General features: G+C 49.7%; 2 protein-coding genes across 3 annotated transcripts in view; one reads left to right on the top strand and one right to left on the bottom strand.

Annotated features, from left to right (window-relative positions):
* Positions 1-84: 84 nt before the first annotated feature.
* Positions 85-7,545, top strand: LOC125750795 (aryl-hydrocarbon-interacting protein-like 1). The gene is made up of 8 exons (XM_049029050.1): positions 85-526; positions 999-1,178; positions 2,226-2,414; positions 2,759-2,935; positions 3,227-3,368; positions 4,709-5,253; positions 5,676-5,823; positions 6,375-7,545. The coding sequence occupies exons 1-8, from the start codon at positions 431-433 to the stop codon at positions 7,019-7,021; spliced, it is 2,124 nt and encodes a 707-aa protein (XP_048885007.1). The 5' UTR covers positions 85-430; the 3' UTR covers positions 7,022-7,545.
* Positions 7,546-7,610: 65 nt separating this feature from the next.
* The window catches only part of LOC125751127 (dystrophin-related protein 2-like), a 30,485-nt gene continuing 13,548 nt past the window's right edge, over positions 7,611-24,547 (bottom strand). Inside the window, exons 14-23 of one of the 2 annotated variants that reach the window (XM_049029691.1) lie at positions 22,480-22,646; positions 22,174-22,285; positions 21,580-21,716; positions 21,013-21,078; positions 16,109-16,174; positions 14,210-14,353; positions 11,846-12,083; positions 10,869-10,986; positions 9,796-9,977; positions 7,611-9,170 (exon numbers count right to left, since the gene is read on the bottom strand). In XM_049029691.1, the coding sequence (XP_048885648.1) occupies positions 9,841-9,977; positions 10,869-10,986; positions 11,846-12,083; positions 14,210-14,353; positions 16,109-16,174; positions 21,013-21,078; positions 21,580-21,716; positions 22,174-22,285; positions 22,480-22,646 (1,185 nt within the window). In that variant the 3' untranslated portion in view covers positions 7,611-9,170; positions 9,796-9,840. The remainder of the gene's footprint in view (positions 9,171-9,795; positions 9,978-10,868; positions 10,987-11,845; positions 12,084-14,209; positions 14,354-16,108; positions 16,175-21,012; positions 21,079-21,579; positions 21,717-22,173; positions 22,286-22,479; positions 22,647-24,547) is intronic. The other variant, XM_049029692.1, reaches the window with a different exon arrangement.

The following is a 24,547-nucleotide window of genomic DNA, read 5'->3' as shown; positions in this document are numbered from 1 at the left end:
TCTATATTATATTAAAAGCTGTGCAGCAGAGCAGTGTGTCTGTTCTTATATAAGCACTGCAGACTGCACTGGGTCTGTGTATCTGCCTTTAAATGTCCATCTTACTGCCTGTTGGTGGTAGTCAGCTGCTCGTCTCCCTGCTCGACCTCGCGATGTCCCCAAAGAAGCCACAGATTTGGTACGTCTGTCGCCTCCCCCCTGGCAGATTACAGTGTGGGCTCTGGTTGGGATTAGAGGAGGTGGATTTAAGGAGGCCGTCAGAGAGCGAGGGGGGGGCCAGACGCCTGCGGTCTGGCGGTGCTCCCTGCAGGGGCCTCCGGAAGGACACGGGCAGCAGGCCGGTGGACGGGCATTGCCACTCCGGCATCATTCTCCGAGGGCCTCGTTCATGGTGTATTCACAAAGAATAGAAGAATAAAGTACTGAGAAGATGGAGGAAACGTATCTTCTGCATCACCCTGGGGTTAAGAAGAAGATCCTTCATGGAGGTCTGGGATTAATGCCTCACTTTCCTCCAGGGACAAAAGTAAGGGGCAGGGAGGGGGCTGGGGGTACTCCTTTGTCTTCTATTACTTGTAATTATGTATGTAAGAATGATTTAAGTGCATTACTCACTGATTTAAGGGCTTATTTCATGCCCCTGAATTGAAATGAAGCTACAGCCTTAAGTTTATCTGTGGGGGGTTTTAGGAAATGTGTGAAATCGAAGGGGTGGTATTTGAATTTTTTTCTGACCGCCTGTGGGAGAATTTTACCGTGGTATATTTTGCTTCTAAGGTCACAAAAAAGGTGTCTTTTGAATACACTATTCTTAAAAATAAAAGGTCTACGTTTTTCAGAGCTTCCTCGCTTTGTGCGATGTGAGAACTGGATGAATTTTCCAGAAACAAACAGAAACAGAACAAAACCTCAGATCTTTCTCTGCATCTCTTAATCCCCTCCTGCTTGGTCACTCACCTACTTTCTCTTCTTCCATTCATCCCTTTTTCGCAACAAAGCTCGTGTTCCACTTCCAGACGACGAAGGACGACTTTGAGAAGACAGTGATCGATGACAGCCGTAGAGGCAAGCGGCCCATGGAGATATTTGTGGGCAAGATGTTCAAGATGGAGGTGTGGGAAGTCCTACTGACCTCCATGAGGGTTGGCGAGGTGGCAGAGTTCTGGTGTGACGCTATTGTAAGTTCATAAGGAGACACGCTCCTCTTTCCCTACTCCTATGCTCGACAACTTCCAGTTAATGCCTTAGCAACTTCAAATCCAATTTTAATTAGAATTCACAAGGGTGGATGCCGTTCTGGTCCTCATTTTCTTACAAAGGAGCCACCATCACACAATCTTCAGCATTAGTGACAAAAGAGGCCGTTATCCCCGGAGCGTGCAGCATGTTTTAATCCCTGCAAACGGGGAACAAAAGAAAAGGGAGAAGATCTGCTCATACAGGCCTGAGGCGCGGCTGTTAGCCTCTCCAGACGGCCACCAGGCCCAGTCAGCCTCAGCTTCTGCTTTCTGGCTCTTCACCTCCTTTTGCCAAACTCCTTAGCTTTGGCAGGAAACTTCCGATGCCTGATTTACTCTTGTGTTCGTGTTGCTCTAGTCCTGTCAAAGTGCATCTTGCATATTGTCCTCGGCGGTCATGAATCAAAGGTTCACAGCAGCTCCATTCTCCCCTCCTGAATAATAATAATACAATAATATTGAGCAATCACTTGTGCACCTCCCTTGTGCCTCTCGGTTCTCTAAATGAGTCTTGGGGCCTCATTAGAGTCCACATCCTCTAAGCAGGGCTGGATTAATGCTTAAGCTTTCTCAGCCTGTAGTCTAGGGTCCTGGCAAAGATGATCGGCCCCACCCCACCTTGGGCAAACAGTTAAGCTTATTACTAATAAACTTAATAGTGATCGATCTGCCAGCAACCCCACCCCAAGCTGTCTGGTGAGCATTAGTGCTGACAGCCCTACCCCCCAGTTAGTTTTGCTGCCAACAGACCCCCCCTGCTCAGTAAGTCTTACCACTCATTGAATAATGGATTATTGACGTTGCGCCGTTTCAAATTCTCTCTCGTGTCTCTTGGTTCTCTAGGGCGCTGCGCCTAGGGTGAGAGTTTAAACGGCCCCCGTACCCGATATATGCTCAGTGGCTGCCCTATACAGTCACAGGCTTCTCCCAGCAGGTTCTGGGAGGGCCCACGTCACGTTGGACTTTTCTCTGTCTCTCTGTGGGCAGCACACCGGCTTGTACCCCATGGTCTCCAAGGGCATGCGGCACATCGCCCAGGGCAAAGACCCCCTGGAAGGGCAGAAGCACACGTGCGGCATGGGAAACATGTTCTACTACAACTGCTCGGGCTTTCCAGAGCTGGACGAGCTGATGAAGGAACCCCAGCCGCTCATCTTCATCATGGAACTGCTCTCGGTGGGGCTGCTCAAGCCTTCTTCTTAGCCTGGCAAGGTCCAATATGCAGTGTTGGGCCTTTCTGGTCCGGAAGCTCAAATGGTTGGTAGAAACAAAATCTTGGTCTGGATTTGTAGCTTCTGGAACTGAAATTCCCAACACTGCATATTGGTCCTTGCCTCATGCTCTCTGTGACTAAAGATTGACCCCTGGATCTCTGTGACCCTGCGTTAGATTAGTGGTTATCAATAAATGATGTACAGAGTGCAGAATTACTTGCAATTTACATTTCTGCAGATTGATTTAGGACCGAATCCTTACAAAGACCCACAAAATATAATCTCTGAATGATGCCCGCCCTCCAGGTTGGTGACCCCTTCTCCTACAAGCGGGAGTCCTGGATGATGGGGAAGGATGAGAAGCTGCAGGTCGTCCCATCACTGCACCTGCAGGGCAACACCCTGGTGAAGCAGGGTCACTTCTGTGAGGCTGCCAGCAAGTACCAGGAGGCCGTGGTGCTGCTGAGAACTGTGCAGTCCAGGGTGCGGAGGGAGGCTGGGGGTGGAGCTTCAGGGAGAAGATGATGAGATAAGAGGGTGTTTCTCAATATACGTAATTGACAATACATGTGTTCTGATGTACTGTTTTACATTGTCGAAGAGCAGTTCCAATACTCAAAAACAGATGTACAGAGGACGGTAAAAATCCCCGGATGTCAGTCTTGCCCCACCTGAAATATCAAAGATACGTCGGTTGCATCCTGGTCAAATGAGACCAATCCCCTAGGCATAAGCCGAGGGTCCTGTCCACCCAGAGGTCATTTCCTTTTGCAGGAGATGCCGGGCGACGAGGTCCATGTCAACCTGGAGCGGCTCATCGTCCCGCTCGTGCTGAACTACTGCCAGTGCATGCTGGAGCTGCAGGAGTTCTATGAGGTTCTGGAGCACACCACAGAGCTCCTGGAGAAACACAAAGGTGGTTGTCTTCGCCCCTCCCCTCAGCTGTCCCCACATGGGGTCCCCAGATATCCCTGCAGTTGTTTTTGTGTCCTTGAGGACAACCAGCCTCCACCCCTGTACTTATCTGCAAAGGCACACAAATGTGCACTCTGACTGGTCCAATAGAAACGCGAGATTGTACTCTGACTGGTCCAATTGAAACGTGAGATCTTGGCATTGTCACACTGAACTTCTTTTTTTTTAAGGCTGCTCGCTCATGACTTCCCTTTGCCGGGCTCCGCGCCCGTGGCCGGCTTAGGCACTAGTCGGTTCCTCTGCCAGGGCGCTTGGCTTCAGCTTCCTGCTAGCGAAGCTAACTAGCGCATATTCTGTCCTCCAGATAGCCGGCACACTTTCACCTCCGCTGGCCGGGTTCCGCTGGCCGGGTTCCGCTGGCCGGGTTCCGCTGGCCGGGTTCTGCTGGCCGGGTTCCGCTGGCCGGGTTCCGCTGGCCACACGCTGCCAGCGCATCTCTAGGCAGCACAGCCCGGTGATTATAATGAGGTTTATGCTAATCAGCCCGGGAAGCTGAGCCAGGAACCTCGCTTCATCTTATTTGGCCTGTGAGGATGAGCCCCCGCCCAGCCCAAGCCTCAAATCATGGACCTTCCCCAGTGCAACCCCCGTTTGTCAATGCTGTCCCTATCCACCATCTCTCCCCTCTTGGGACGTTTCGTCGCAGTGACTCGGTTCGTGGAAGAAACTGCAGGGGAAGTAAACAAACAATTTAATTATTGATGAGGCGAGGGAAGCAGGTCAGCTCCTCTGGGGCGAAGGATCTGCAGTAATCCCACAGAACGGTGTCGCCGAAGGAGGATTTTCACCTGTGCCTGTGGGGATGTCAGCCCACAGCGAGCTCTCACTTACCCAGGCCCGAGAGCACGACACATGCTTATGCGTCGAGAAAAAGTGAAGCACACAGTGTTCATGTTTAGGATTAAAATAATAAGGCAAGGCCAAGAAAGAGCTGTGGATTCTGTTGTGTACTTTTAAAATTCACAGAGCGAGACAGTAGAGCAGACACACATTAACTTAACAACTGAAACGTGTCGTCTAGGCATGTCACAGGCCATATGTTGTGCAGAAATCTCACAAACTGTAATGGGGGGGTCAGTGCTGGCGATAAAGCATCAGGACTTTAAAAACAGCATCAAAACAGCATGAAAAGAGAGTTTATTTAACCTTCCCACCCCCTCGATATGACTAGTGATCCATGCACCCCTGATCTGTGGAATTGTCTCTCATGTATGTTGGTTTAATTGGTCATTTTAAGAGTATGATTGTGACTCATGGATTGTCCATCTCCTCCCTTGCAAGACAATGTCAAGGCCTACTACAAGCGGGCTAAGGCCCACGCGGCAGTGTGGAACGAGACGGAGGCCCGCCAAGACTTCCTCACTGTGGCCAGGCTGGATGTCACCCTGGCTGCGCTGGTGCAGCGAGAGCTGAGGCACCTGGCCGACAGGATGCGGGAGAAGCACCTGGAGGAGAAGAAGAGCTACTGGGCCATCCTGCAGGACAAAGGAGGGCAGACCAGTCTACGAGCGGATGGGGGGAAAGGCAAGGCCACAGCCCCTGAGGAGGGTGCTGGGGGCACCTCACACGGTCCCGGGGAAGAAGAAACACCGGAGTCAAAAACGGGCCAAAGCGGGAACCAGGAAGCAGCCGGAAAACGCGGAGAAAGGCAGGAAACCCGACGGGGTGCTTCTGCGCGGACGGAGGGGAAGGACTGGCAGCAAATGCTCCGGCTGGTTCCTCTGCTTCAGGACGAGGGCAACTTCCTGGTGAAAGAGCTCCGCTACCTGGAGGCCGCTGAGAAGTACCAGGAGGCCATTGAGTACATTCGTTCCCTCCAAGACACGGTAAGGATCCACATTTACCTCACACTGGGCTGGAGCCACCTCCTGATCCCGCATCATTTTAACTAAAACCATTTGCAAAGTACAGTTGGCTGTGCAGATATGTAAAGTGTATCTTTCTGCTGGAGAAAGTCAGGTTAAGTACTTTGCTCAAGGGTGTAATCAAGTGCTACCCTGCCATCAGCAGTGAAGGTCCTTACCTAACATGATCTGCTGAAGATGTCAACTCTGAGCGTTTCACATTCCTATTTAGCACTCCTCAAGTACTCCAGAGACCCCAGATCTCATAACAACTACCAATTAGCAGCCAACACACGGTAGGCTGGACTCTAAAAGGGTGAAATATCGAGTGTCAGAAAGCGTGTGCTTCATTATGAGAGCTTCACAGGTTCTCTGTGTTCACCTGTCCATCTCCCTCCCCTCAGTTGGACGTCGACCATAATAAGGAAGACTGGGATTCCCTGGAGAAGCTGCATCTCCCCCTGTCTCTGAACCTCAGCCAGTGCATGCTGGAGCTGGGCGAGTACCAGCAGGTGCTGGAGGCCAACAAGAAGCTGCTGAGAAAACACAGAGGTATGGAGTGGGGGGGGGGGGGGGGTCAGTATGATGGCCACAGGGCCACACGGCAGCAGCTGGGAGTCTGAATACCCAGCGTCCTATAAACGAACAGGTGTGTTCTCAGCAGTACTTCCTGTTAGGCTTCGCCCCAAAAACACAGCACACCCTGCCCCATTTTCAGAGACTTCAGTCTGCCTGGAGCGGGTGCAGCTGTTTACATCACGTTACGTGGTGCTGTCACATTGATCTCCTCCATTTCCAAAAATTTGTGTTTAAAGTCAAGTTGTAGACTCGTCTCATAAGTAGGAGAGTAGAACAAGAGAACAAACAGTATGCTAATAATAATAATAATAACAGCAACAACAACTTAATAATAAGAATTATAATATAATAGTTGAAGGTCTAAGTTTTGGTTGTCTGTGGTAATAACTATTATCAGTGTGATCGTTCTGCCCTGGGATTTAGGGTTTGTCATACTGGATGATTTATTAGTCTGCTCTTGCATGAGAATTTTTCACCTAGTTTATGAATAGTTTTTTTTTCTCCGTCTGCCTGACCCGCCACAGGGAACCTGAAGGCGATGTACCAGTCTGCACGGGCTCACGCAGCTCTGCACCAGGAGGACGAGGCCCGTAAGTCCTTTGCTCACATCGCCAAGCTGGACCCCAAGTTCAAGCCCATTGCCTGTATGGAGCTGAAAAAGATGAGGGAGAACATCCGGGCCAAGCATGTGCAGGAGAAGAGGAGCTACTGGGCAGTGGCGGAGGAGAGGTGGGGTCGAGGCGGGCCTGGGAAAAATGGGGAAGCGGCTCAGCGGGGGAAAGAGGCAGGGGCCCTCAGAGGGGATAGAGTGCAGCTTGTAAGGACCACAAAGAACAGGGAGAGCAAAGATGGGCAAGAAACCACAAAGACGACAAAATCACTGCCGGGTCCCAGTGTGCAGATGGCATCAAAGAGTCAAGGAACGGTGGACCACAGTGTGGAAATAGCATCAGAGAACCAAAGAACAGTGGATCCCAATGTGGAAATAGCATCAGAGAACCAAAGAATAGTGGATCCCAATGTGGAAATAGCATCAGAGAACCAAAGAATAGTGGATCCCAATGTGGAAATAGCATCAGAGAACCAAAGAATAGTGGATCCCAATGTGGAAATAGCATCAGAGAACCAAAGAATAGTGGATCCCAATGTGGAAATAGCACCAGAAAACTGAAGAACAGTGGACTCCAGTGAAGAGAGGATGTCAGAGAACTGGAGAAATATGGACCCTAGTTTGGAAATAGTACCAAAAACCTGGGGAGAGGGTATCAGAGAATTCACCTGGAGAAAAGGATAATAGGCACACAGGTCTGATTATCAGTATAGAAGCGTAATGCCTCCAGCACAAAGATTTGAGTACAGGACACCTTGGAACCTTCGCAGTCAGACATGGGCAGTGCCAAGACCATTTGGGAATTGGACGATGACCTGGGTCATGGAGATCCGGAACACTTAGCTGGGTAACATCACATCAATAGAACAAAGTGAATGGGAGAGGGTGTTTGCTGAGGTGGATATCAGCAATGAGGATGGGAGGGAGGCTGACTTGAGAAAGACAAATGCGGAGGAGGAGCAGGAATGCGTTTGGAACTATCAGAGTGACACCACAAATAACATTCATCAAAAAACACGAATTCAGGTTCCAAGTAAATAGGACTGAAGCAGGAGGCAATAACATTGTAATTAGCAAAATAAATAGAAAACTCATAAAACTTTTCAAGGTTTATCTCGCTTGAATAAACAGAGAACTTCCACACCAGGTATTGCTTATGACAAATACAAATTTATTTCTGTACACGTCAGTAGAAAGCAACCATTTATAATGCTTCCATTTTAAAAATCGCTTCTTTTTAGTTTCTACAAAAACAAATTGTGTCATTATTGAATGAATGGAATAGCGAATGAACTGTCTGCTTTGAGAATAAAACGTGATAGCAGCTGAGAGAGAGCATGAGCACTTCCTGCTGTAAATCCATAGGATTCACACACAGTCACAGCAAATACAGGGGTCACATGACCTCCCCTTCATCCATTACAGGTTACTTCTCAACAATACGTTTCTCAGTCACCAATCACCACTTCCTGGCTGAATTGCCAAATACTGAAAATGCAGTTAGCTGTGCTTATTTATGTTCACCAAGTACAATAAAAGGTTTAAGGACCTAAGAATATGTGTGATTTCAAGCACGTGGGCAAAACACTGATGACCCTCATATCCCTCTGTGGTGAAATGATGCTGATCTGGAAGAGTGATTGGGGGGAGGGGGGAGGTGTCAACACAGAGGCACGATGGGGGACTAGACGCTCCGCCAGCCGCTCAATCGCCGTAACATATGGAGATTTATTATTTCTACAAAACACAACCCCACCTTGAAAGCGTTCTGTAGCTGAGACAGTTGCCTAGTAACCAAGTCACAACAAGCAGCAATCTCTGCATGTTAAGGTACCCGAAGCAGAACAATGGGTAGAAGAGCCATACAGATGCGGAACGGGATTATTGCCAACATTCGTGTTTGGTGGTGAGGTCGGTGAACCCTATTGGGGTGACCAGCACTGCTGAACTACATGTCCTGAATTCATACAACAACACACTTCAATCTGGGATGGGTCAGTTACAGTAAATGGCACTGGTGCTACCATGTAAAACTATACGGTCTTCGGTGATTTCCTAACCGGCTTCCTCACGCTACTCTGCTTTGCCACCTGCTTTTCCTGGTTTTTACCACAGAGTCACCTTCAAGCGCCCTGCAGTTCACCATAAGACATTTCCTTCTCAGTCGTGAAGATGCTCGAGTGCATTTATGGTCTCCACAAATGCCACTGGGACAGTGGTAAAGGAGACCCAGGGTCGCACCATCGTCCGCAGACTCTCCCAGGGTTTTAAGGCATGTGAACTGTGCTTGAAGTCCTTTATTTCACCTGGGGCCAGCAATTCTGCCTTAGCACCCCGTGGGGTGGGGGCAGGGGGGGTCAGCAGGGGTGGGGCTGATAAAAAAACGCACCACCTGACAATGACAGTCACTTACAGCTCTGTCTGTCCATTCTCTGCCGCAGTGAGATGGAGTTCAAGGAAACAGAGACATTGGGGACAGCAGACCACTCCTCTGTCCCCTGTGCAGACGGAGCTCAGTTTCGTGCCCCATGAGTTTAAAAAAAAAAAAGCTTCACAGCTCATATGGACCCAAAGCTGGTAAACACAGTGTTGACACGGCAACGAGCTTCTGGAACCACACTGGTGTCGAGGCTGGAACACGAGGCGCTTGATGAACGTGGGTCACATGGTCCTGAGCGTAAGCTCCAGCTGCAGTCTCTCCCAGGGAACTCTGGGTAAAGGAAAAAGATAACATTCACTCTCCACAGCTGAGGGGGGTGGGGGTGAGGGCGTGGGGGGGGGGGTTGATAAAATGTATAGGGAGTGCAGAAAGAGGTTAAACGTCAATACAGGGGATGTGAGGTATGATCATTTACATGGCTCTGAGGTACGAGGATGGCTCTGAGGTACGAGGATGGCTCTGAGGTATGAGGATGGCTCTGAGGTACGAGGATGGCTCTGAGGTACGAGGATGGCTCTGAGGCACGAGGATGGCTCTGTGCACGATGTCCTGACAGACGCCTATATGAGCATAAACAGGCATTTTGTGCCAGTTTATCAGCATGTCGATCACTGTTATCCCTTCAGTGTGCATCCGGAGAGCCGCATCGATCTCTCCTCTCCTAGGTCCTTGCATCTGCTCTTGGATCCTCGTTTCTGTCACCATGGTAAGCATTATGTGACCTAATGCATAGTGCCATGGGGGACTCTAACACTCTGTCTTCAGTCAGTGAGAGTGTGTGCGTGATGCATTTCCTGTGGGATCCTCAACAGCACCTGCCGGACCACAGTAAGCAGATCCGCTCCCTGCCTGAAAGTCACGAGTCTCCTCCTCCTTCTCCCACTCCTCTACTCACTGTTGTCTTACCCTCTGTCGGGCGTGGAACGTCCTTCTCCTTCACTCACGAGCGAGGAGCGGCCTGCCGCTCGGGCCTCATCCTGGATGCGCCTGCCTCGGACGGGAAGACATTACGCAGCTGCTCGATGACCTCCTGTAGCTGCAGCACCGTGTCACGTTGGTCCTCATTCTCATCGTCCCCTGTGGAGAGGAGGGGCCACAGTCTGCCAAAGCTCTGAGGAGGGGCCACAGTCTGCCTCAGCTCTGAGGAGGGGCCGCAGTCTGCCTCAGCTCTGAGGAGGGGCCACAGTCTGCCTCATCTCTGAGGAGGGACCACAGTCTGCCTCATCTCTGAGGAGGGACCACAGTCTGCCTCATCTCTGAGGAGGGACCACAGTCTGCCTCAGCTCTGAGGAGGGGCCACAGTCTGCCTCAGCTCTGAGGAGGGGCCGCAGTCTGCCAAAGCTCTGAGGAGGGGCCACAGTCTGCCTCAGCTCTGAGGAGGGGCCGCAGTCTGCCTCAGCTCTGAGGAGGGGCCGCAGTCTGCCTCAGCTCTGAGGAGGGGCCGCAGTCTGCCTCAGCTCTGAGGAGGGGCCGCAGTCTGCCTCAGCTCTGAGGAGGGGCCGCAGTCTGCCTCAGCTCTGAGGAGGGGCCGCAGTCTGCCTCAGCTCTGAGGAGGGGCCGCAGTCTGCCTCATCTCTGAGGAGAGGCCACAGTCTGCCTCATCTCTGAGGAGGGGCCACAGTCTGCCTCATCTCTGAGGAGGGGCCGCAGTCTGCCTCAGCTCTGAGGAGGGGCCGCAGTCTGCCTCAGCTCTGAGGAGGGGCCACAGTCTGCCTCATCTCTGAGGAGGGGCCACAGTCTGCCTCAGCTCTGAGGAGGGGCCGCAGTCTGCCTCAGCTCTGAGGAGGGGCCACAGTCTGCCTCATCTCTGAGGAGAGGCCACAGTCTGCCTCATCTCTGAGGAGGGGCCACAGTCTGCCTCATCTCTGAGGAGGGGCCACAGTCTGCCTCAGCTCTGAGGAGGGGCCACAGAGGGCCGGAGCTCCTGTCACACCATCCACATCCTCAGACCTCCTCCCCCCGACTCACCAGCGTCCTCTGTGTCTGGGGTCTCTCGGCTGTGCCGTCGCCGTGGGTAACCGCCCGCCGACACAGGCGAAGACAGGGAGGACGCCGTTGATCCATTGGCCTCCGAATCATCTTTGGGCTAGAAATAAAAAAAAGAGCAGCTTTGCCGGATCACCAGGAGTAACGAAACATCTGCCTCAGCCTTCATTTTAAGAGCCACATTTTAAATAAACCTTGAGATTAACTGAGGAATCAGATCTACTTCTTAAAGGCAGAGTCGCTGTGAGTGATGTAATCTGCGCGACACTGAGAGGAGCTCCTACCGCCTGGCGAAACTCCTGCCTACAGCCTGACGCCTACACCTCCAGCACAGTGTGACACCCCTGACCAGAGCATTCTTGCTCCAGACCACACACTGCTTACCTGACCCAGATAGCCCTTCTCTTCATAATGTTTGTCCCTGTTCAGTCCATCTCGATTTAACAACGTTTGTTCTTTAATGGCGTTATCTTGAACAGCAATCTGAACCCTCTAAAGAATGTGTGAGATTGTTTTTTGGTGAGTGACAGGTGTCACCCCCCTGTCTGTCCCATAATGTTTAATTTCTTTCTCACCCCCTCCCCCCCAACATAGCTTTCTTCTTACATAATCCACTGTCCTCTTCATAAGTCTTATAATGCTTTTAACCCAACACCTCTTACGCCAATACTAATATTCAGTCCTTGCTTTTTCACAATGCATCTGCCACTTTCCTACTCTACCCACTCCCCCATCTCATTCCCACAATGCAACTCTCTTTATCTCAAACTCCACATCCCATTTCTCCATCTCATTCCTATAATGCGACCATCCCTGTTTCTCACACTCCACAATTCACTTCTCCATCTCATTCCCATAATGCACTTCTCTCTGCCTCTCTCATTTCATAGGTGTTTCTTCATAGGTGCCCCCCCCACCCCACACACCTCATCCCCTCCACCCCCGTCCCGCACTCAAACCTGAAGCAGCAGCTCCCTGAGCCTCTGCAGCTGGGATTCCAGCTGCTTATTGTGGTCCTCCAGGATCTGCATGCGGGTCTCCAGCCGGGTCTTGTGCTGCCTCAGCACCCGCGCCTCCGCCAGCAGCTCCTCGTCCTGGTGACTCGCTGGTGAGCCAGGCGGTCCTCCCAGTAGCTGCGGCGAGGCTGCAGCCTCCTCGTGCCTCCACTTCAGTCGCCGGTACTCCCCCTGCAGGACCCTAGAGGGATTGCATCCTCATCAACATCTCTTCTCAGCTTGCTGGACTAACACCAGACAAAGTCTGACAGACATAGAGCTCATTCTGGTTCGTCTTTGCCATTTTTGTGTCTCAGTGGGCAGCACTGTGGTCCACACTGCCGAGCTTATGAGGTTCATGCCCAGCAATCTGTGTATGCCTGATCCAAGCGTGCTCCTCTAGGGAGAGTCCTCCACCTACAGCCCGAGGAGGTGAATTTCTGAGACTTAATTGGTTGGTGTTTGCTCTGTGACGAGCCTGCATCCCGTCCACGGCGTTCCTGCCTTGTGTCCTGTGCACCTGCTGTATGTTCCGGGCTCGCCTTGGCCCTGTATCAGGTAAACACTCATGGGAAATAAATGCATGGATGCTGGAACATGTTGAATTTTCATATATGACAATTATTCCCATAACACACTGTGGATCTGTGTAAATTTAGCATCCCACTGATGTCCATCTGCCCAGTGTTTAGATGCAGTCAGAGAGTGATCTCGCTTTTGCAAATAACCAGTAGGCACCCTGCTAAATGCCCTCCATCTCATACCTATATTACATCAATATTGTATTGTATGTGTATAATGTTTTATGTTAGGCATCATTCTTTCCAAATAGTCGATGAAACGCGTTGTAAATAAAATCCTTTGCAGCAGGATTAACTGGCCATATGCTTCAGATGAAATCGACAGAACTGACGTTGTTTTTGGCAACACGACATGGTACACACTGTAATCACCACAGTGAACGCAGTGAAATCACCACCTACACAGGATACACAAGCCAAACTTCTTCACACGTTCTGATCCCACCCACTGTGCACGATTGGCTGACATAAATCTGATGCTATGGGATTGGTCAGCAGGACTAATTATGCAGCTACCGACATGCTGTGCACCACCATATTAATATGTGTATCCCTGTGTTTATATTAATTGTGATTGTTGTAACTGTGTAACTGATATGTGAATTTTGTTAGCATGTAACTGTCAGTGTCATGTAAGTTGCTGGTTTCCCAGTCTGTGCTGCTGCTACCAGTACATGAATCGTGGATGTTGATAAAGAGAGCAACTTCCATTTTAAATGTGCTGTCATCTCCTGGGCATCTTGATCTTCCCAAATTCAACGTGTCCACAAGTCAACAAGAGAGGGGCTTGCGTTTCATTTCTTTAACCAATCACAGTCTTCATTGTACGACATTATGATACTGGTATTTTTTTTCCTCATTTTCAAACCAGCCAGCAAGCGGCGGTTAGCGTGAGGCTCAGTGGGGCCACTGAGCCTGTGATCAGAAGTTTGCTAATTCAAGCCCAGCCTTGTCAGAATAACCACACGCACATGGGCCCTCAAGCAAAGTCCTTGACAACTACATTATTATTATTATCATCATGAAATAAAGATAATTAAGAGACGTAAGAGAAAGCACTGGTTTTAATGAATGTGATGATGTCATACAATGAACACTGTGATTGGTTAAGGAAGTGTAATGTAAGCCCCTCCCTAGTTGACCCAAGAACAGGTTGAACTCAGGAAAATCAGGATGCGCGTCATGCACTCGTCACAATTTGTTTATTTGTGCTCTGTATGGGGGCTCTGCTGCATCAAAAACATTTGGCGCCCCCTAGGGTTGTGGCCTGACAACGATCAAGACAGCAGCGTCATTTTAAGTATGCTACAGATTGTTCTCACTGACATGTTCAATTTCGTTTTATCTTGATGTCGTTTGAAGTATACGGCCACCTTTAGGGTGAAGATTAAAAAACAAACAATGAACGCACTCCTCTAAATTTTGTCTCTGGTCTGAAGTCAGTTTCATAAACCAAAGAGCTTCTCTGAATGTTTAGGCTGACGCTATTTAATATGCCATAGTGAACCAGGCTTTGTGAACACCGTACATCACTGTCTGGGTACACGCTCTTATCGTTTGATTGCTTCTATGGGCATCTGACAGGAACTTAACACAGATAAAGAATTACATGACTTCATGTGGTGGTAAACTGACAGCCGAGCCCCGGAACAGTGGGTATCAGACGGAGGGGAATCCCAAGGATCATGGAACTTTCCTGGAACTTTTCTGGAACTTTACAGCTGACGACAACTGACCCCGCGCTCACCTGTTCTCATTCTCCAGCCGCTCCAGCGTCCTCTGCAGCTCGTCCTTGTCCCCACAGTCGATGGCGCCCAAGATATGCTGTCCCGTGGGGGAGTCCAGATCGAGGGCAGCACTGGAGTGACGGAGGAGGTACTGATCTTCATCCCTGACTCCCCCCACAGAGGAGACAGCACACTGAACTGCACTGACACTGAGCCACGGGCTCTGATAGCATGGGTCAGACTAACGAAGGACGGACGGCCACACTGATCCTGCCACATTCACAGCACCAGCACAGACCGAGTGGTGCCAGCAGACACATAGATACTGAGCTGCAGGTCCCAGCAGCATGGGTAGAACTGACACAGGCAGTACAGACGAGCTCATCCTGCCACATTCACAGCAGCAGTACAGACCCTGAACACACTGTCCGTAGTCATAAGGACACACAGGGCTACATGAGCAGAACAGACTGAGAGAAGCAGTAGTGTTCAGAGAAGTGGCTCAGCAACACTGACCGCTGAATCACAGACTGACAAACAGCCAGATACTGGGGCAAGACAGAGGTGACTCACAGCACAGACCCAGGCTGTGCTGACATCAAACAGCGATGACAAACCCAATGTGGATATGATAAACTGATCTAAACATCATCAGTTCTCCGATTCATTCACTTCACACTCCCTGATATGCCATTACTCTCCAACACCCCTTTACACTCCCCGACACCACCAAACACTCCAACACCCCTTTACACTCCCTGTCACCACCCAAACACTCCAACACCCCTTTACACTCCCTGTCACCACCCAAACACTCCAACACCTCTTTACACTCCCTGACACCACTCAAACACTCCAACACCCCCTTATACTCCCCGACACCACCTAAACACCCCAACACCCCTTTACACTCCCTGACACCACTCAAACACTCCAGCACCCCTTTACACTCCCTGACACCACCAAAACACTCCAACACCCCTTTACACTCCCTGACACCACTCAAACACTCCAACACCCCCTTATACTCCCCAACACCACCCAAACACTCCAACACCCCTTTACACTCCCTGACACCACCCAAACACTCCAGCACCTCTTTACACTCCCTGACACCACCAAAACACTCCAACACCCCTTTACACTCCCTGACACCACTCAAACACTCCAACACCCCCTTATACTCCCCAACACCACCCAAACACTCCAACACCCCTTTACACTCCCTGACACCACTCAAACACTCCAACACCCCCTTATACTCCCCAACACCACCCAAACACTCCAACACTACTTTACACTCCCTGACACCACCAAACATTCCAACATCCCTTTACACTCCCCAACACCACCAAACACACCAACACCCCTTTTACACATTGACACCCCTTCACATTCCCCAACACCCTTTCACACTCCCTGACATCACCCAAACACTCCAACACCCCCTTATACTCCCCAACACCACCCAAACGCTCCAATACTCCTTTACACTCCCTGACACCACCCAAACACTCCAACACCCCTTTACACTGACATCCCTTTACACTCATTACACTTCCAGACAGCACTCCTCTTTGCTAGCCGTGTGACACTTCGCTCCCTCCTGTTATTCACCCAGCCCTCCCCCTCCAAGCCGTCACTGTGTTTCTGAGTCTTCCTGTTGCTCTTGATGAGCCTCTATTTAATGTTCACCATATGAGGAGGGGGAGATTCATTCTGCTCCTCACTGTGCCCACCACAGGGGTCACTTAAAAAAATGGAATAAAAAACAGCATTCATTTTTCGTTCATTTGGACTCATTTGTCACCCCCCATCTCCAATACGCCCCAAGGAGGTGGCCCTGGGGGGCGTAAAGAAATCCATGGTTGAGTAGGGCTGGGAAGGGCGGGGGGGGGGGGGGTTCACTGTGTACTCACAGGCTTTCGTCGGGAGACAGGCTGCCTGTGAAGAAGGTGCAGGTCTGGTTCTCCATCTCTGCCAGTCTGGGGGAGGGGGGGGCACAAAAGGGTGAGAGTGGGGAGTGAGGGATGATGGCTACAAGCTCCAAAATCTTTTATCACATTATGCAATGTAGCACATTTCATCACATTACACAGTGTTGCTGTAATACATTTAATCACATCACGCAGCATCATGCTTAACCAGGAGATGGTCATGGACTTCAGAGGATCTACACACCTCCCAAGATTTTTGGGACTCCAGTGGATGGAGTTAGCAGGTACCTCGGAGTACACTCGGAGGACCTGACATGGACAACCCACACATCCACCCTAGTGCAGAAAGCTAGGCAGCGACTGTATCACCTGAGGCAGCAGAGGAAATTCACAATCTCCCCTGCGCTGCAAAAACCCTTCTACAGTGCTAACGGTATGGCAGCTGCAGCTCCGAGGACCACAGAGTCCTGCGGAGAGCGATACCAGTGCCAAGCGAATCACCAGGACATCCATCCCAACCATCAGGACATCTGTATTCAACATCCAGGGCATTAAGCATCATCAGAGACACTCACCACCCTGCAGGACATCTACATCCAGCGATGTAGGTCCAGGGCATTAAGCATTATCAGAGACACTCACCACCCTGCAGGACATCTACATCCAGGGATGTAGGTCCAGGGCATTAAGCATTATCAGAGACACTCAGCACCCTGCAGGACATCAACATCCAGCGATGTAGGTCCAGGGCATTAATCATCATCAGAGACACTCACCACCCTGCAGGACATCTACATCCAGCGATGTAGGTCCAGGGCATTAAGCATTATCAGAGACACTCAGGACCCTGCAAGATATCTACATCCAGCCATGTAGGTCCAGGGCATTAAGCATTATCAGAGACACTCAGGACCCTGCAAGACATCTACATCCAGCCATGTAGGTCCAGGGCATTAAGCATCATCAGAGACACTCAGCACCCTGCAAGACATCTACATCCAGCCATGTAGGTCCAGGGCATTAAGCATCATCAGAGACACTCAGCACCATGCAGGATATCTACATCTAGTGATGTAGGTTCAGGTAACACGCGTTTAACTGCATCACACGTTGTAATCACACAACGTGACATGACACATCTTGCTACCTTACATCCCATCCATCCATTTTCCAAACCGCTTGTCCTACTGGGTTGCGGGGGGTCCGGAGCCTATCCCGGAACATATGGATATAACAACCCAGGTTGGGTGGCCAGCCCATCGCAGGGCATACTCACACACCATTCACAAACCCCACGACGACATGGGGAGAACATGCAAACTCCACACACATGTGGCGGAGACTGGAACTCGGGTCCCAGAGGTGTGAGGCAACAGTGCTAACCACTGCACCACCATGCCGCCCCTTACAGTGCTAACCACTGCACCACCATGCCGCCCCTTACAGTGCTAACCACTGCACCACCATGCCGCCCCTGCTACCTTGCACAGGACTGCAAAACATTACAAACTGCTGCTACATTACACAACATTTTTCAAAATTACCCAGCATTACACCACACATTCCAGTACATTCTATCACATTGCACAAAATGTGATAATATTACTATTATTATTATTATTATTATGCTATATTGCCCACATGCTTTTCAGATGCTTCCATCCAGAGTGACACAGGATGCAACATGGGATTTAAGCCATTTATCTCTTTACATATTTTTCTGTGTATTTTCCTGTATGTCAAGCTCCCCCCACCACTTCTCAAATGGCAGTTTTAATCACGTTATTGACTACACCTGGTCTAAGAACATGCAAAGCTCATAATTGGCAAATTGCGGATGAAATAAAAGCATGACAGTAAGAATGCGGACTCGTAAACCCAGGCACATCTCATCTTAACCCAAACATCTCCGCCGTGCATCCCTGGGGAGCTCATAACAGCAGACATACCGGCCACATCCACTCCTTCCACGCAACATCACCCTCTCCTCTGGGCCAGGCTACAGCTGCACTTTCCCCCATTAGAGCTTCTAAAATTGCAGCTCCACAGCACCGGCACAGAGATGTACATTTCCATCAGAAGTCTAAAGATATCACAGCGTCAGCAGGAGACAAAGAGTTTTTTTTTTTTTAATGGACAAATGTATCTGCAGGCCGTAAAGCAGAGACTGATCTCCAGCAGCTACATTCGTGACAAGTCATAAAGGAGCTACCATTTCTTCGGTCGGGCTAAACCTCAGATCTTCAAAAAGCTTTAAAAAACTGTTCTGATATTTTCATTTGCCTTTTGGAAGCGTCGGTGGGAAAAATAGTCTAACAGCATAGCCATTAAACATGGATGAGGCAGCAGCAGCTCGAAATAAGGACTCGTACAAAACCCTCACCTGTGTTAGGAGAAGCCCTGACACACCAGTATTTCCCAGGGAAAGCAAAAGCCACCAGTCCACAGCTTGTGCGTTTGCTTTTTAACTGCGGCTGAGCATTTGATTTGAGCCCCACGCTCCTGCTACTCATTCTCATCTAGCCTCCATATTCCGGTAGTATGCTGACAGTTATGGGGATGTTCACCCACGTAAACCTTTGGTTCACACGATGGCACCAATGTACCAGAGATTTTGTTTTCCTGTTTGGCTTGAGCCAAAGCATGATGCCAACAACGTCAGTGGGTTATTTCCGAGGGGCAATTAATACTCGTAGACTCAATGGGTGAGAGAAAAATCAAGTGGGAGGGACAGGTGGTGGGCTTTGGTCAAGGAGCACCTTGATCTTTACCTTTGAACACCTGAACCGCAAACTACCAACTGGCGGACTATAGCGCAAAGAGGAAGGTGCTTGTTGAAGGGACCAGCACAACAAGCAAGTCCTGGTCCCATGTTGGCCTAAAATGATGTAGCTGAAAGAATGCATGTAAGACCAGTCCAACAGGATGGGGGTAAGACACCAAATTTGACAGGACAAACCAAACAGAGAGAAACTAAAAGGTTGAGGTTACTGGGAGAAAGGCCAACAGAGCAAGCTTAAGAGAAATTCCACATCTCACAGTTGGCGCAGGAGTCTCCCACAAATTGACATCAGCTCCCTTGTATCTGCAAATGATGTCCTCGAAATCTGACATTACCTGACAAGAAGTACAACCGCAACCCCTCCCCACCCCCTCAATACTGTCACCCTCTAACCCAGGTTAGCAAATTTCAACACCCCCCCCCCTCCCAAGCAAGCACTATGCTTGGGTGATAGCTAATTTTTAATACCATCATTTTGTCCTGACATAATGCTGCAATATAAGGCTATAAGGCATTTTAAAAAGCAACACTATTCTTGTATTTCCCAATAAAATTCTCTGGGGGGGTGTGGGATTTTTGAACAAAAATAGAGTGTTATACGGTACTACCAGAATACCACCAAAGCCTGGCCAGTTCCTCCCTCATCCACCTACTTGAAATCATTATGCACATCTGTATACCTAACAGAAAGGAAATGACACAACAAGCCAAGCTAAGATAAATGGAAAGCAGTTAAAGACCCAAGGCAAATATGAGCAGCTAACAGCACAAGACAAACAAGGTCAGCTAACAACACAAGGCAAACGAGATGCAAATAGCAATGCAAAGCAAATGGGGAGTGTTAACAACACAAGGCTAATGAAATTGGAAGAAGCTAACAACGAAAGGCAAACAAGAAATTGCTAATAGCACTAGGCAAATGAGAAGTGGCTAACAACACAAGGCAAACTGGAAGCAGTAACAATACAAGATTGACAAAACAAGCGTAAGGAATAGCAGACTGAGATTAACAATGAAGACCAATATGGGTATAAAATTCAACAAGACAAGGGATGGACCTGAGACACACCCAAAAGAATGAGACTAACACAATGAGGCTAAGAGGACAAGCTAAGACACCCCTAACACAATGAGGCTAACAGGAGAAGCTAAGACACCCCTAACACAATGAGGCTAACAGGACAAGCTAAGACACCCCTAACACAATGATGCTAACAGGACAAGCTAAGACACCCCTAACACAATGAGGCTAACAGGAGAAGCTAAGACACCCCTAACACAATGAGGCTAACAGGACAAGCTAAGACACCCCTTACACAATGAGGCTAACAGGACAAGCTAAGACACCCCTAACACAATGAGGCTAACAGGAGAAGCTAAGACACCCCTAACACAATGAGGCTAACAGGACAAGCTAAGACACCCCTAACACAATGAGGCTAAGAGGACAAGCTAAGACACCCCTAACACAATGAGGCTAACAGGACAAGCTAAGACACCCCTAACACAATGAGGCTAAGAGGACAAGCTAAGACAACCCTAACACAATGAGGCTAACAGGACAAGCTAAGACACCCCTAACACAATGAGGCTAACAGGACAAGCTAAGACACCCCTAACACAATGAGGCTAAGAGGATAAGCCCAAAAGAATGAAGCTAAACAAACAAGGCTAAGAGGATAAAACCAAGAAGACAAGCCTGAGAAAAGCAGAATGAGACTAACAGTACATGGGCCAGACAGGGTCAGAAGCAGTCAGTGATCTTCCAGTTGAGTCCAAACAAGAATGATTCAATGAAAGAACTGTAGCAAAAGCATTCTGGCGCAGGGTGCTCACTAAAGAGATGCTGTTTAAATAAAATTAAGAGCAAGTTAAAGGAGTAGGATTTAGTTCAAACAATCGGAGGGAAGCAGAAGACATGCTACCAAGTGAGAGGGGAGGTCATTTGGATCACCTTGCTCTTTCAAATGAACAATGGCAGCTTTGTGGGGGGGGGGGGGGGCGAGCATCACTCTGAACAGGAGCATCGGTTAAATAAATGATTGCAAATGCAGTTGAGCTCCTCACACACGGAGGGTCTCTTGAGACAGAGGTCCGCTCCTACCTGCTGGCGAAGTGCTCGATCCTGGAGTGCGTGTCGGCGTGCGGGAGCTTGGGGGAGGAGCCGGGGCTGGGGAGGTTGGGGGCACAGAGAGACAAGTACTGCAGTCATGGAGCTGATCATGTGAGGTTATTAGCTGACAAACTGAAAGCTCTTTGTCTCCCCCTACTGCTCTGGCTTTACTTTGCCCCCTCACACACTGTTCTAACACTGTCATTTACATTTCAGAATCAGGGAAAGATTTAACTGTACTGCATCCTATTGACTTTCCCAACCAAGACCACACCAGGCCTGTCAGGCTTTCAGTGATCTGAATGATGATTACAACAGTTTATTAGTATAATTACACTGGTAATAAGAACATTTTCTTAGTGGGTCAGAGGCAGTCATTGATCTTCCAGTTAAGTCCCAACAAGAATGATTCAATGAAAGAATCGTAGTAAAATCATGCTGCTTGTCCTATGCAGCATCACTGGGAGTGTTTGTGGGGGTGAATTTGTCAGTGATCTGCTCTGTCACTGCTGTCAGTTTATAACTGATTTCACGCACACCATGGTTGCCCATGATCACCTCTCCACGGCCTCTGCCTCCAGCACAGACTGCACGGGAAGGTAGCCTCTCTGTGGATGCTTGCTGAAGTACTGCTTGGACCGGAACTTGTTCTTGAGCGTCTTGGCGAAGTCGCGCATCTTCTCCCCAGAGGTGGTCTGTCCCGAGCGTTGACGTGAAAGGTGGGGAGACAGGTAGAGGAGTAATGTAGAGTGAGATCTTTCCTGTAGCCCCACCCTACCTGGACCCAGTTTAACTGCATCCCCTGGTCATTCAGTCAGGGTCATCGATGCTTGTGGATTGAGCTAAGGGATGACTTTGGGCATTCCCTTATTTAATTGTGCGTTAGTGTTCTGAATAACTCTCGCTGTCATTAATGAAATCCGTGTCTACAGATACCTCAGAGGCTGGGCTGGTCAGTCCTATAGGTGACATAGGGTAGTGCTCAAGGATGAAGTCCTTCTGTTAAACTCAGGATTTGAACCTGAACCTTCTGGCCATAGGCACAGTATCCCAAGCCGCTGAGCCAGCCATTTCAAGGAAACACTTTCCCAGTGGAACTCAAAGGCTAAGCCATTGTCCTGGCTGCAGCCGGGGCTGAAGTGACCCCCTTACCGGCGTGTAGTACTCCATAATGGGGTAGTGCAGCCGTGTGCCCTTGCTGGTGCGTCCTGTCAGGAAGCACGTCTGGCAGATGTCCACGTTAAACTGCTTCAGACTGCGGTACCTGGGATGAGACACCCGGGGGGGTTAAGATTAAGGATTTGAACAGGTAGCCACTAGGTCCATATCCTTAACTATTACGCCTATACGATAAACTGTAAAGACCCTCAGTTGGAGCAGGAGAACATATTAACTGTGCCCATTAAATGCTGCCTTGGGAATATAAGTTGGCTCCACAGTGCCCCCTATTGAGCTGACCTGAAGCCTTTGATTGGACATTGCTTGCAGATGGAGCACTTGGCCTGGTGCTTGGCCGATTCGGCGGCCGTCACACGGTGCAGCACCGGCAGCCACACCATCGACTGCGGCTCCAGGCTCATCCACTCCAGGAAGTGGGCCAGCTCGATGGCGGACCGCCCCGGGGCCTGAATGATGAGGAGGAACCGGGAGGAGGTGCAGTGGGGGGCGGGGGGGGTGAGGAAGTGAGAGTGACAACAAGGGAAAAAAGGAAAATCTAACAAAGGGGTTTGGGAAGCACAGGTGGCTCTATCACCTTGGGGAGTGAGACGCAGTGTAACAGCAGAGTGCAGGGGAGTGTAACATGAGACACAGTGTAACAGCACAGTGCAGGGGAGTGTAACATGAGACACAGTATAACAGCACAGTGCAGGGGAGTGTAACATGAAGCACAGTGTATCAGCACAGTGCAGATGAGCTTAACATGAGACACAGTGTAACAGCACAGTGCAGAGAAGTGTAGCATGAAGCACAGTGTAATAGCAGAGGGAAGCGTCACATGAGACAATATAACAGCACAGTGCAGAAGAGTGTAACGTGAGACACAATGTAACAGCACAGCACAGTACCTGAAGGAACAGTGTAACACAGAGCGCAGTGTAACAGCACAGTGCAGGGGAGTGTAACATGAGACACAGTGTAACAGCACAGCGCATGGGAGAGTAACATGAGACGCAGTGTAACAGCACAGCGCATGGGAGAGTAACATGAGACGCAGTGTAACAGCACAGTGCATGGGAGAGTAACATGAGACGCAGTGTAACAGCACAGTGCATGGGAGAGTAACATGAGACGCAGTGTAACAGCACAGTGCAGGGGAGTGTAACATGAGACACAGTGCAACAGCACAGTGCAGGGGAGTGTAACATGAGACACAGTGAAACAGCACAGTGCAGGGGAGTGTAACATGAGACACAGTGCAACAGCACAGTGCAGGGGAGTGTAACATGAGACACAGTGCAACAGCACAGTGCAGGGGAGTGTAACATGAGACACAGTGCAACAGCACAGCGCAGGGGAGTGTAACATGAGACACAGTGAAACAGCACAGCGCAGGGGAGTGTAACATGAGACACAGTGCAACAGCACAGCGCAGGGGAGTGTAACATGAGACACAGTGCAACAGCACAGTGCAGGGGAGTGTAACATGAGACACAGTGTAACAGCACAGTGCAGGGGAGTATAACATGAGACACAGTATAACAGCAAGTGCAGGGGAGTGTAACATGAGACACAGTGAAACAGCACAGTGCAGGGGAGTGTAACATGAGACACAGTGTAACAGCACAGTGCAGGGGAGTGTAACATGAGACACAGTATAACAGCACAGTGCAGGGGAGTGTAACATGAAGCACAGTGTATCAGCACAGTGCAGATGAGCTTAACATGAGACACAGTGTAACAGCACAGTGCAGAGAAGTGTAGCATGAAGCACAGTGTAATAGCAGAGGGAAGCGTCACATGAGACAATATAACAGCACAGTGCAGAAGAGTGTAACGTGAGACACAATGTAACAGCACAGCACAGTACCTGAAGGAACAGTGTAACACAGAGCGCAATGCAGTCCAGAAAAACACAGATCCAACTCTTAAACACAGCCCTGCCCCGACACAGTTCATCCGCCATCAGCCTCGCTGCGCCACTACGCTAGCAGGGGAACACAATTTACCAAGGATGTGTCACCTTCAGCAGACACAGAGACAGAATAATCCCCCAGCCTGCACTCCCCTCCCTGAGTCTTGCCACAGACCACATTAAAGGCGCCTAACCGTGTCACTGTGCTATCAGGTTGCATTAACGCCGCCGGTGATGAACGTCGATAACGGCACAGGCTGACTGGCAGAGCACTGATATTCCAGCCAGGATTAAAAGGGTTGACATGAAACAAATGGCAAAATTAATGAATTTTAATTAGCTGTGGCAGGCGTGGGAGCTGCCGTGTGAATAAAGTGAGGATTAAACAGGGGATCAGCCCTAAAAACCCCAAAGGATGGACGGGGCAAGTGCCCAAAACTCGGAGCCTCTCAG

The sequence above is a fragment of the Brienomyrus brachyistius genome, chromosome 10 (genome assembly GCF_023856365.1).
Source record: "Brienomyrus brachyistius isolate T26 chromosome 10, BBRACH_0.4, whole genome shotgun sequence".
NCBI classification, from domain to species: Eukaryota; Metazoa; Chordata; class Actinopteri; order Osteoglossiformes; family Mormyridae; genus Brienomyrus; species Brienomyrus brachyistius.
This window is presented reverse-complemented; position numbering and strand designations above follow the sequence as displayed.

What these genes read in the sequence shown, in the direction of transcription:
- LOC125750795 (XM_049029050.1), top strand. Translation starts at nt 431, where the DNA reads ATGGAGGAAACGTATCTTCTGCATCACCCTGGGGTTAAGAAGAAGATC. An exon ending in AGTTCTGGTGTGACGCTATT is followed by an intron (nt 1,179 to 2,225) that starts GTAAGTTCATAA and finishes CTCTGTGGGCAG; the next exon opens with CACACCGGCTTGTACCCCAT. An exon ending in TCATCATGGAACTGCTCTCG is followed by an intron (nt 2,415 to 2,758) that starts GTGGGGCTGCTC and finishes CCCGCCCTCCAG; the next exon opens with GTTGGTGACCCCTTCTCCTA.